Source organism: Phaethon aethereus, assembly GCF_964289735.1.
Source record: "Phaethon aethereus genome assembly, contig: HAP1_SCAFFOLD_149, whole genome shotgun sequence".
Classification (NCBI taxonomy): Eukaryota; Metazoa; Chordata; class Aves; order Phaethontiformes; family Phaethontidae; genus Phaethon; species Phaethon aethereus.
In genome coordinates, this window is record NW_028114053.1 from 416,834 (window position 1) to 429,443 (window position 12,610).

The following is a 12,610-nucleotide window of genomic DNA, read 5'->3' on the forward strand; positions in this document are numbered from 1 at the left end:
TTTAGTCATAAACTGTTGACCAAATCTGGGAATAGGAGTGGATTCAGTTGCACCTAGACTCCTCTCTGAAAAGGACTTTAGAAAGCATGGGGGTCCTCTCTGAACCTCGTGACTCAATGGGAGGGTCTCTCCTACTTTCCCTCCTCAAATATACACATTAAATCCATTTGATAGACGAGTAAATCATTCCAGTTTAATTGTTCTATCTGCACAGCTTTTCCACGTTGAATAAGCAATAGAGTGGACCTTGCCATCGCCTTCTGTTAAGTCATCCTTTTTACAAATCTAGATTAAAATCATGCGCTTTCTGGTATCTTTGGTGGTGATTCTTCAAGCAGCCTAAATTATCCATTCGTGACAGCCCAGGAAGCAGGGAGGGATGGGGGGGATATGTTTTAAGATTTCGTCTTATTTCTCATTATCCTACTCTGATTTTGGTTGGCAAGAATTTAAAATAATTTTCCCAAGTTGAGGCTGTTTAGCCTCTGATTGTAATTGCTGAATGACCTCTCCCTGTCCTCTGCTCTGAGTTGGTTTCATTTGTATGGTCTTTCTTTGCCTTTTCCTCCAAGACTGGTCCAGTTTCTGGGTGATCTTCTGTCACTTTTGGATGAATTTTCTGTGGGGTACCAAGAGTCTTCTCATCCTTTTGAGAGGAAGATGCTTAAACATTGTCTGTCTTTGGCATGTCCTCCTTCACCTGTTTCACAGGAGGTTCCATTTGAGGAGATTTTTCACGCTCGCTGTCCACCTTCAGTTGGGAAGCTTTAGCTGGTTTTCTTCTCTTGTCTTTCTGAGGAGGAACAGCCACTTCTACTTCCCGCTTTGTCTTGCCAGGTTTTGCTTTTCGCTCATCCTTCTCTTTCTTCTTTTTAGACCCTGGCTTGAAAGCCATAGAATCTGCTCCCAAATGCTCATCCCTCATCTCAGGGGTGGCATCATCTCTGCTTGGGAGCATGAACAATGAGTCCCTTTGAACGACTTCTCCTGTAACTGGCTCTCTTGGTTTTCTCGCACCTTCTAGCAACTCAGCATTGAGAAAGCCTTCATTCACATCCCCTTTCCTTCTCTCCTGGTGTTTTTTAGGTTTATTTCCTTTGTCATCTCCATGTGGATTTTGCATCTCCCTCTTTTTGTTGCCATGGCTCTCTCTTCCGGAAGGTTGTTCAGGGTAATTTCCAGCTCTATTACAGCTGCGCTGCATATGCCCCACAGGATAATCCTCCCTATGTCCCCGAGCATATGGCGAATACTCTCGTCTGGTCCCAGGTGGACCAAAGCAGTCTGGAGAAAAGTTCCCTCTCTTTACTGGAGGATGAAGTTGAGCACCAACACCATTGCCCTTGTAAAACTTTTCACACCACTCTCTGTAGTTCCTTTCCCATTCTCCGTATCCTTGCTCTCCAAATGGATCTCCAAAGTCAATAGATCTGCCATCGGAAGCTTTCATATCATACGGTGGAAGTTGTCTGTATCGGTTAAAATACTCCCTTCCTCCTTCCCCTTGAGGTATAGTCCATTTCCTGGGAGATTGGCCTCGGACTACTGGAGACCTTGACCGTGAATGGTGTCTTCTGTGTGGGGGTGACTTTGACCTCGACCGGTGATAACCATGTGGCCTTGACCAGGAAGGATAGTTCTTGTGACTCTTCCCTTTGCCTCTTCTTGGATATGGTGGTGATCGTGAGTAGGAGCGAGAATGGGAACGACTAAATGATCGAGAGTAGGAGCAAGAGTAGGAAGAACCTGTTCTTGACTTGGAGTAGGTATGCGAACTTGTAGAGGAAGATGAAGTACTACAGGGAGAGTTGGACCTTAAAAAAAACACAACACAAAAAAATTGATCAAGTTAATTCAAAACAGTTACTCTCCTCAGCTTTTTGGAGAGTTGGACCTGAAAAAAAAACAGAACACTAAAAAACAGATGAAGTTAATTCAAAACAGTTACTCTCCCCAGCTTTTTTCCTCCCAGATTTCCTTTGGCTATTGATTGATTTAAGGTGCTGTATACTGGCCTCTACTGGGACATGAACGTGCACATTTTTCACTCCTCAACCACTACACGCAGTGCAAATCCCTTTTGTTGCAGTCAGATGCAAAAAGAGCAAGTCTTCATGGCTACCGTGCAGTATCAAACATCGAGAGAACACGATGTAGCATTAATACAGTAAAGATCAATGTTAAAATGCTGCTTGGACTATTTAACTTCACTACTTCTTTGGCAATTTGTATGGGATGCAAAATTCTTACGTCCAGTTGTCTTTAATCAACACTTCTAGCCAGATGTGCTAGCAAAATCTTACACATATCTCTAGCTCTAACCAGGGATAGTGACTGCATTTCAAGAGAAATCATCTCGAAAAGCTTCTGAACTCAGCCTCGACTAGGATGACTCAATGCCATTACTCTAGGACAGATACTGGCAGCATGAGCAAGAGAGAGCTTTTCAGCACTCCTGCCCAAGTGACTTTTGGGGATAGAAAACATCAGCTACCCTGAGGTTTTTCTTCACAAGGAGTTCTTTTACTATTTTTTAAAGAACACTTTCACATCATTTCACAGACGTTCATGAGCATTTTCCCTCCTCCAAAAGTCCTTCACCAATTCAAGATTTCCTTTCAAACAAGTCTGATTCATGAGACAAATTTTACAAGCTCAAAAAATACTAGCATAAGCCACCAGTTTGCAGTCCAGCTTGAAATCTCTCTGTGTACCCACATGTGGTAAACAGAAGAGGAGACGGAGACAACATCTCTCACAGATCTCCTCCAAAGTGCTTTGAGGAAATGGTTACAAGCAGAATAGGGAGATGCAGAAAATCCAGCAACTACACCTCTTCAATTTCTGGCCTCCTCAAGGCTGTCAGGCGGTGAAGGATGCCATTACAGAGAAGCTTTACTAAAAGAGAAACCTGTTCCTGAACAGCTGTTGCCAAATTATAACTGCCAGTCAACTGTAATCTCTGCCCTATTTAAGCTAGGAATTGCACACATGAAACTCCTGTCGCTGCTAATCCCTGGGATCATCCCATCCATCTAGCAACAGAGCGGTGGAGTGGAACGCCTCCTGATTCTTCCAGACAATCTGCTTCTCCATAATGGACATGTAAAGCACGTACCTGGAAACCGAACGCTCCTTTCGAACCTTGTTATATTCCATCACTTCCTTAGCAAACTCATCCTTTGTAAACTCATCAGGTTTGGACTTTTTCTTGTCCCTGTGAAAACAAGTTTGACCTTTACTACCATTGTAGTTTGACCTTCGTTACCAAAAGACATCAAGAAACACAACATGGCCACTAGGAGAAAATGCCTACTGCATGCAAATGCAAAAGGTGAACAGCTAACATCGAAGGAAGACCAGTTTAGAATACCTACAACTTTTAGCCAATATTTTAGAACTACATTTGTCTTGTCTCAGTTTTGCATGTTTACCCTTTGCAAAGAAAAAGTACATGACATTATGACACCGTGATGATTCTTGCATTTTGTTGATGTCAGGTGCACTGTGGTGTAACTGCAGTCTGATATGCTATTGAAATACAACAATGAAAACCAAGGCAACTTCATTGAGCCAAATACTTACTCCTCTTGCAGTCTCTGCTGTTCTCGGTAAAACTCCTCCCTGGATAAAGGAGGTGCTTGTGTCATGAGGATGGTATTTGCATGAGCCCTTGGCACTGCTGTTGGTACCCAAGCTGATGACATGTTGGCAGGAGCTGGAGGATATCCTGGAGGGGGGACAGCATACCCAGCAGATGGAGGCTGACCAGGTGGAAAGTGAAGAGGAGACTGTGCTGGTGGTAGCCCTGAAGGAAGTGCATGGGGTGGTGGAGGGTACGAGGGAGCTGGGGGCACAGGCACGACGACGGGTGTTGATGCTGCTTCTGTTGGGGCGTGAGTCCTTTGGGAACGTCCACTGCACAGGCGTCCTCGATTTGAACTTCTGAAGAAACCCAAAAACATGTGTCACTCTTTGTCACACTCTGCCCTGATTGTAAAGAGGAAAGCGAATGAAGCGACAACCTGGTGGCGAGCACTTCCTACCCTCAACTTCAGCATTTTTCTCCCTGCTTTCCCTTCACTTGAGACTACGCTCCCTTCTTGATCCTCATGCTTGCCTTCCAGACCCTCGCCCACAACAGCTCCCGCAGTCTTCTCCCCTTATACTCCGCTTTGTGACCGTGGATGGAGGCTGCCCGTGCTTAAAAGACACTCCCATGTCCCATGTGCCAAGCACCCACCGCTCCTCTGCCACTCCTTGATGTACTTACTGCTTATACTTACTACTGAAGATCACACTTCTGATCCTCAAAGTACTGCACAAATATTAACTAATCTTCTCTCAAACTTCATTTAGCTTCTTCCACAGGCATCTCCTGTGGTCTTGCCTCATGATGATGTCTTTGGCCTGTTCTTGTCCCTGAATTGTTATTTTCTTGCTTACTGAATTTGAGAGTTTTAGGAAATCTGTGGAATCATCCTGGCTTTTGTTGTGCTTTATCTTTAAGACATTATAAACACAATGCACGCTTACAACCGATCTCTAACAGAGGCGTACCAAAAGGAAGGACTAACTTGACACGGCAATAATAGACCAAACAAACGCCTCTCTCTCCCACTGAGAGAAAGCACCTTGGCTCGTTGAGATGAGAACATTGAAGAAATTCAAAATTGTCCTCAAATAACAGCCTTGACTTTTCCAAGAATTTGCTCCACCAGTATCCGCTAAGTTGTGAAATAAAGAATGTTGGAGGCTGATTTGTATTGGGGAATCAACGTCTTCAGGTCTGTTCAGCCAGTAATCAAAAGGGTGGCTTTCCACCCAATCCTTTAGTTATATTTCATTTTTAGATGTACTGCTGGTTCCCTCAAAAACTGTTCCTTTTTCAGAGTCTTCTTTTCAATCACGTACTGGAGTTTTACTTTAAATACTCTACTGCAAGCACAGATCCCCTTTGTCAAAGCCAAATCAAATTAAGCCCTTTAAAAATTAATCACCGCTTGTATTCTCCACAACTATCTGGGCATACTTACTCCATTATAAATCAGCTGTTGTCTAAGTTAAGTGTTACGGCCTCGTTGAACAGGTTACGGGTCGTAATATACCGGATTTCTGTAGAATACTTACCGTTGCCAGCCTGGTCTGCCACCAGCTGAGCCAACTGTGCTGCCTGTGATTGCATGAGCTTTTGGCGTAGGGAGAGGAAAAAGAAAAAAATCCCATTCAGTTTATCTCAAGACAGCTTTTTAAAAGAAATTCTAAAGTTATAGTGACTTACCGGTTGAGGGTACTGATTGCCCTTGGGGGCCCAGAAGACTTGGGATCGCTGGTTGCCTTAGTGCAGGAACATGATCGCCCTTGTCAATACATGCAAACAGTTAGAAATTAAGCTCCACTAAAAGGCAACAGTCACTGCATCATTTGAAAGAAAACTGACCTCCTCTTCCAACAAGCTGCTGGTTGACAGAGAGGGAAATTTCAGAAGTTCAGTAGCAGTCACCAGAGCAGCAGGAGGTAACACAGTATCAGCATCACTACATAAGAAAAAAAAAAAGTTATTATTCAAACAGCATTTTCAAGTGCTACTGGAAATAGCAAGTCCAAGGTGAGAAAAGGCTGACTACTGTAAACGGGAAAAAAAAATTTAAAAATCTTCATCAGATTTACAGATGTGAAGTTGGCCCATTCTTAATGAAGACTGGGAAGAAGTCGATTTGGACTACTGGCATGCCAAGAGAAAGCTCCCTGGAAAAATATCTTCTTAAGCTAGCTGCACGTGAAAGGATTAGAGCACATACAAGTCACACACTGAATCTCAGTTTTGGAAGACGCAAGAACTGAAATTCTATGAGGAAATGTTTATGTGCGAGTGCAGAGGCTGCCTTAGAGGTTCTTCTGAATTGCGGTTCTTTGCATTCAACGCTACAGCTGAGCCTGACAGTCTTCTGGACAGAGAGGCTATTTGCAGCCCAGGCATAAAGCTGAAAGGCCACAAGCCCTAAACAATCGTACAGATCTTTCACGTCTTTTCATGTGACTTCACCGGGCTGCAAACTCAGACTTTCATGTTTGTAAATACTTCAAAGTTACAGCGTTTCAGTGTTTATTAGCCAGGTCAGCACGCGTCACCGACTGCCCTTTGTGTTACTGAGGATGACTCTGACTTATCGTAAGATTGATGGTAGAAATACCGTAGAAAAACGTAATAGGAAAACACCTGCTCAGTTTTAGCTCTAATTGTGATTTTACAGGTTTCATGAAACTGTTGCTTCCTCCGTACTAGAGAGAAATTAATGCACTCAAGAAGCTTTGACATAACTAGAGGTCTTATTTAGGAATTGCTAGACACATAAAACCAAAGGGCCCCTGGGCAAAATGTGCCTATTTCAGGGTAAAACTGGTAGACGATGACTGATAAAGGAACTGAGCAAGAAATACTTCTGAGAAAATCCTTGCATGAGACACACTTCCGAGTTATCAAAGTGTCCTCATTCAAAGTAAATACAAAAACCAGAACTTCCACTAGTATCGGGAACTGTCACTACCGATAGATAAATAGCTAGTGGAGAAGCTCAACAAGAAGAAGAATCTAACTTGAGCATTTTAGTGTCCTTTATATCCCTGTTGATCTACAGATTTACTTACCAAAGAGGTCCGTCCGGCTGTTCAGCACAGAGAGACAGGGACACTGCTGGAGGGAGACCAGAGGTGACGACAGAAGACGGATTTACTGGCAGCCCAACGGCCACAGAGGACTGACCAGAGGCCAACGATGACAAAGCAGCAGCAGAATGAGGAGCCAGGGATGCTAATGGAGTCATTAGTGGGTCCTGCTGTCTGGAAACTGCTGGCCGGAGCTGAGGCTGCATGTTGTGCGCTCTTGTTTGTCTCGTTAGTGGTGGTGGAGGTGGTGGAGGTGGCGGCTGCTGCTCATGTTGCTGCTGAATCTGCTCTCTGTAGCCAGTTCCATTATTGAAGTTGTTCACAGCCTAGAGGCAGAAAAACACGTACAGAAAGGCACTATGAAACTTCAGTAGATGTACGAACAAAAGCCTCCCCAGAGCAAAATTGCTTGTGTGTTCCTGTAAACATTATCAATCCTAAAATCAATCAACATACAGGTATAGGAAGACATCAGGTGAAACACTGACCCTAACGATGGGTAACGCAGAGTATCTCTATTTACAGTACCTCAGTGTTAACACCAAATTTGAAAGTGAGGCAATCACGTTAAGCAAAAGTGTGACCTGAATTTGCCAGATTTTCTCTAAAGAGTTGTAAGCTTCTCTAACACCAGATAACGGCTCTGAAAAGTAAATTTAGCCTTATTCCATTTAGCCTTGCTTAAGGAGATGTAAACGAGTATTTTCTTCCCTTTCAGCTTTTCGCAAATAGACCCGTCTAAGAAACAGTTTACATAAATGTCAGCATGTCACCTGGCGTAACAACTTGTTGGCAGTTAAAGCATCGGGAGAAACGTCTGTTTGATGACACGTTGGGCATGTATGTTCCTCAGATTCCAGTAACGCTGTTCTAATACCTGTGAATAATGAGAACCGTCAAAAGAGTTTTCAGCAAAACTAAGGAAAATGTTGGGGTTCTAATCAATTATAAAAACACGTATATGATTAATGGGTGAATACAGTCTTGAACTGAGAGCCTGAAGCGGTAAATGTCCAATAGTGTAAAAAATGTCCAGCATGCAGCAAATAACTAAGCAGTGTTGATATTTCACTGTTGTTACTTGGAAGCTGTAGAGTAGGCTGTGTCTTGATGTTTGGACTGGTCTTTCCACTGTGCAGGACAGTGAGAAGTCACCAACCTCAAGGTTGATGAATAAAACACATCTCAAAAAAACGTTCATAGGTTCAAGTTCTGAAGGATTTCACCAACTCTCCTGTGGAGAAGAATGTGGATTAAACGCCCAACTCTCCGTTTGTTGCAGACCACAATAAGTCACCAGAGCAGGCTATAGAATTTTGCATGAGAGAAAGGGCTGGGGACAAACTAAATGCATTCAGTATCTCATACTGTAATCACCTGCACGGTTACACATTCTTCTCAGAGTCATCCTTCCACATGTACAGAGGGTTTAACTAGACACGTAACCAGGGAAAAAAGCTTTCTGCCTTTTTTTTCTGCTCTTTGCATAAGAAGGGTCCTCTCCCGTTCTGGGTATACTCAGGTATCAAACAGAACGGGTAACCAAGTAATTTCGTTCTCTCCCAGTTCTGCCTTCGGAAGGTCAGATGCCATGTTTTGAGTTAACGACCGTGGGAGTAAGACTTACATTCATCACAGTAACTGTTTCCACAGCAGGGAGTAACAGCTGCGTCACTCATGACCTCTTTGCAAATGAGACATAACAACTCCTCTGGAATAGGAGCGTCTGAGGAGGAGGAGGAGGACGGCTCCTCTGGTGAAAAGGGAGGCTTTTCCTTCTTTCCTCTAGCATACGCTTCCCTGGAGGCGGGGCGGGGAAGGAAAAACAACAAGTGAAAGATGGGCAAAGGAGAACTTTTCCAAGCTTTGGATTTTCCGCAAGGAAGGTAAAATAGATGGCATTCTTCTCACTCCACATTAGCCTTCTAAAGCGTAGGCATTTAGTTTCAACTACTTCTCTTTGGCCACCACACCAGAAGAGGGAGGGGGAACAATTTTCCTTCTGCAGAACTCTCCCATTCATGGGATCAACTAAGAGATTGGCTCAGACTAGAAAAACCATTTTTCAACATCCAGAAATCAGCTGAAATGAATCCCACCTCTACTCTGCCAGAGGGTCAATGTAAATTGCAGGCTCAGGATCAAGTGAGTCTCCGAGTAAATACACTTTATGAATAAAAGAAAACTATGTCTCAGCTTCTACACAAGGAGATCCATGACAGCCACAAACAGAAGTGCTACCAAGTGCATTTCTTCTCAGCCACTCTTGTCACCACACAGTAGGATTTTCTTAGTGTAAAGCAAAACAGGAAAACATCCGTCTGGTTCACACATGAGATTTGATCAAAGCCAGAGGGGGAGGAAATCTCAGTCACACAGCTATTTGCTAAATTTGGCAAGAAGCCTTTGAAACGTCAAAGAGAAGCAAAACGAGCTTTCGAGGAGAATGACTCCAACGGTAAGCACTAGTGAAATCTTTTGCAGACCTACAGATTCTAGGTGTACCACAAGTTGAACCAACTTCCAGGGGTGTGAACAGCAGGACCAGTCTATTTCCATATTGGAAAGTATCACAGATTTTAAGGCAACGATACAATGACGGTGCTTCCTCCCTCGTAATTACAGACGCTGGCCAACTTGCTTGCATTGCCACTCGGACAAACACGCATGGTTTCTCTCGTTCACTTTCTGCTCAGTCCAATTAATCCCATACTTACACACTAATAATTGGTATGGCATATTTCCCAGTGCTTGTCAGCATAGCGCCCTTTATACTGGGATCTTTCACCTCCATCAGGAAACTCCTCGGAATTCCTGTGCTCCTTTTAATTCTGGGAACAGACTCAAAATTTCTGTCCTGTTAAGAAAAGAAGTGCAGATATCTCTCATCTTAAGACCCACCCTTAAAAGGACGTTTCAAAGATGATTTTCAGCAGCAAAAGCCTTTAATCCTCTCCTTTTACCCAGCATAAGGCTTGCTCGACTAAAATACCCTTCTCCCTAAAGGAATATAGCCAGGATGTCCCAAAGGCTTGAGCAGCGTTTTGAACTCAGTCGACATCCTTTGGCTTAATGTCAAGTTCCTTAAGAGTGAAATATCCCTTGGCTCACCATCCACTCGGAGAGGAGACACAACCCCGCTCCTCCTCCAAAGCGCAGTTCAGAGTGAGAGCTTAACTTGGTGCTCTGAATCCGACACTGAGAAACTGAGATTCACCTTCTCTAGTGAAGGTTGAATTCATATCTCACGCATATACATTCAGCAACTGATGTCAAATGGCATGGCTACTCAGCCAGGTGCTTGTGTAACTAAAACACGCAAACATTGAACGGAAGGGGTCGACATCTTGGGTTTTTACAAAATACTGAAAACTGTGAACTGTCATTAAAAAGCGTTGAAAACAGAAAAATTTCCAATAAAATTGAAATGTATAAAAATATATATATAATGTATGTGCATATTTTATATTGTGTGTGCAGAGAAAGATCTATGGACATATGTAATGTCCATGGCCTAGAAGAAAGAAAATGTTACATTTATAACTCCAGGTTTCCCGTGAATTGTAAAGGGCTTTGCAACATTGCCACATGACCTCTGAATTTCACCCCAAAAGAAACAATTCTTAACATGAGTATTCATGTATTTGTTACGGAACTGCCAAGGGAAAACAATTTAAAAGTAAGTCACACCAGAAGTCCCCTGCAATCTTACCCCCTTTGTTGGGCAGTTCTTTACACAGTGGCCAGGTTTTCCACAACCAAAGCAAGTATATGATGTCAGAGGTGGACCCAAGGCTTTCTTCGTGTAACTAAAGGTGTTTTGGGGAAAAAAAAGAAAAAGGATGCATGTGTTAAATCCATGTTTGTTAAAACCAACAAGTTTACAGGTTTTCCATCATCGCCAAAGATCAGATTTGACATTATCCACACTTACTTGGCTGGATCATATTCACGGCAAGACTGGATCATCATGGCTTTTATTTTATCTTCTTCGGCAGCATTGGCTTCAGCCAGATTGGCAGTCTGTTGTTTAACAGGTAATCGTTTGAGAGGCACATTAGAAACACACTGAAGCGCACACAGCCAAAGACAACACCACTCACCCAAGCCTGTACAGAGCAGCACAACACTAGCTGAGGTTGCCTGAAAACAGCTGCTTATATAAAAAATAGTTGTGCTGAAAGTGTTCTGGGGAGTCCTTACACCATGAAATGATGCTTATGTGCCTGTTAACCTACTTGAAAAGAGCATTCTTGGGCACTCAAAACCTTAGGCTCAGGTTGGACCTTATAAAGACTTGTGCACCTACTCCAGTTTTCTTCCAAGTGGACTGAAGCTATGCACAGAAAAAGTTAGACCTGCCAGTATTATTAAAGGGATCTTTAAGCTCCAGCCTATTTGAAGGAGAAGACAGCCACTGTACATTGAATTGAGAAAGATGAAGGCAAGTACCAGTATTTACATTTTGCAGCACCAGAAGGACACACAACTTAAAAGTCGGGGAAGTTGGGTTTGCATGCTGAAATTCAGCTTCAGACACAGAAGCATTACAGAGATTCAAGCTTTTTAGAGCCCCCCAGCAAGACAAAAGATTCTTTTCAGTAGAAATTGGACCACTCATGTGCTGTAGGCAGTCCAAACTGCACATTCCCCCCTGCCAAATTCTTCATATTAACAGATTTAACTAGGTACATTTGCACAATCTACACTGTCTGTGTCCCAACAAATTAGACCGTGTTGTCCACTCTAGATATACTGCAATTTATGAAATTGTGCAGCATTCCAAGAACGGATCTATAACTATAATGACTAGAAATTCAAAAATAGCCATGCCATTGCCCATGCGACAGAAACGCTTCTACTTTGTCTGTTGCAACCCCCCCGCAAGATGTCCATAACCAACAGCCAATTCAATTCTTCTGTGAACATTGTGTTCGTTTCCAATGTAAACCTAACGAAACGTGTGAACAAGTCAACAGCTTCTGCAGGGCTGCTGCTTTGTGTCTTGAAGATGAGTCATACTGCAACATGCTGTGGAGGCTGATAAGGTGATCCCCTTCTATCTTCCCAAAGATATCTTCACAGGATACTATCAACAGCTACACAGGTTTTAAAGTTAAAATAAATAAATTATTAAAAACTACATTAAAGTTTTCTTCCCATTACAACAGTCATCCTGCTATAGATCAAAGTGTACAATTTAAAAATTTGAAGCAAACACTTTTTTTATATATATATGTCAAGAAAAAAAAATATATATACCTTAATCAGCTGGGCCAGAGAAAGAGGTGCAGAAGAGTCATCACTCTGTTCACAAAAAATTAAAAACATCTTTAAGTTTTACAATCAAAACCTAGCAATACTTAACCTCTACGGTAGTCGGAAATTCTGCACTATATCCTCTGAGCATCACTGAAAGAGGCATTTCCAACCTAGTGTCATTTGCCTGTGTTCAAAATAAAGTCCAAACCCACGACAGCTTAGGAGTGCCTATGTGGTTAAGGAGAAGAAACTAAAACAACCAAAGCCGCTTGAGATTACGTGTTGCTCCAGAATGTCTCAGGGAGGGAGCCTTGTCAAATGCTCACAACTGCTTAAAAGTCCAAGGGGTAAGGAAGCTGTCAACTGTCCGCTAAAAGGGATTCTAAAACAATATTTATGTTTCTTGGAAAAGGAAGCATCACTACAGAAAACTTATTTTCAGTGTAGTTTGTAAATCAATCAGCGTCTCATCATTTATAAATGCACACGGCTATGCCAGTATGAACACAGCCTAGTTGCCTGTCAAAATCAAGCATGGGCACATCAGGCCTGAAAGAGGAACTCTGCCTCTCCTCTCCATAAGTTTAAAAATGCCAGGCTCACCACACCCCACAAAACCCAAATGCAAATACCACTCCAAAGCATCCGCCATAAAAGTAAATCACCACTTTATCAAGAAAAA

The 12,610-nt window shown here is 42.8% G+C and overlaps 1 protein-coding gene across 1 annotated transcript; it reads right to left on the minus strand.

The window, feature by feature from the left end:
* Nucleotides 1-478: 478 nt before the first annotated feature.
* LOC309416329 (E3 ubiquitin-protein ligase RBBP6-like) lies at nt 479-10,653 on the minus strand (the record flags this gene model as incomplete). Its single annotated transcript, XM_082015891.1, is given in 13 exon segments — nt 479-664; nt 668-1,814; nt 3,119-3,217; nt 3,586-3,945; nt 5,131-5,188; nt 5,282-5,360; nt 5,441-5,537; nt 6,649-6,992; nt 7,440-7,543; nt 8,294-8,466; nt 9,384-9,523; nt 10,379-10,475; nt 10,601-10,653. Coding segments are annotated over 13 exon segments (2,922 nt in total). The 5' UTR covers nt 10,639-10,653.
* Nucleotides 10,654-12,610: the final 1,957 nt, after the last annotated feature.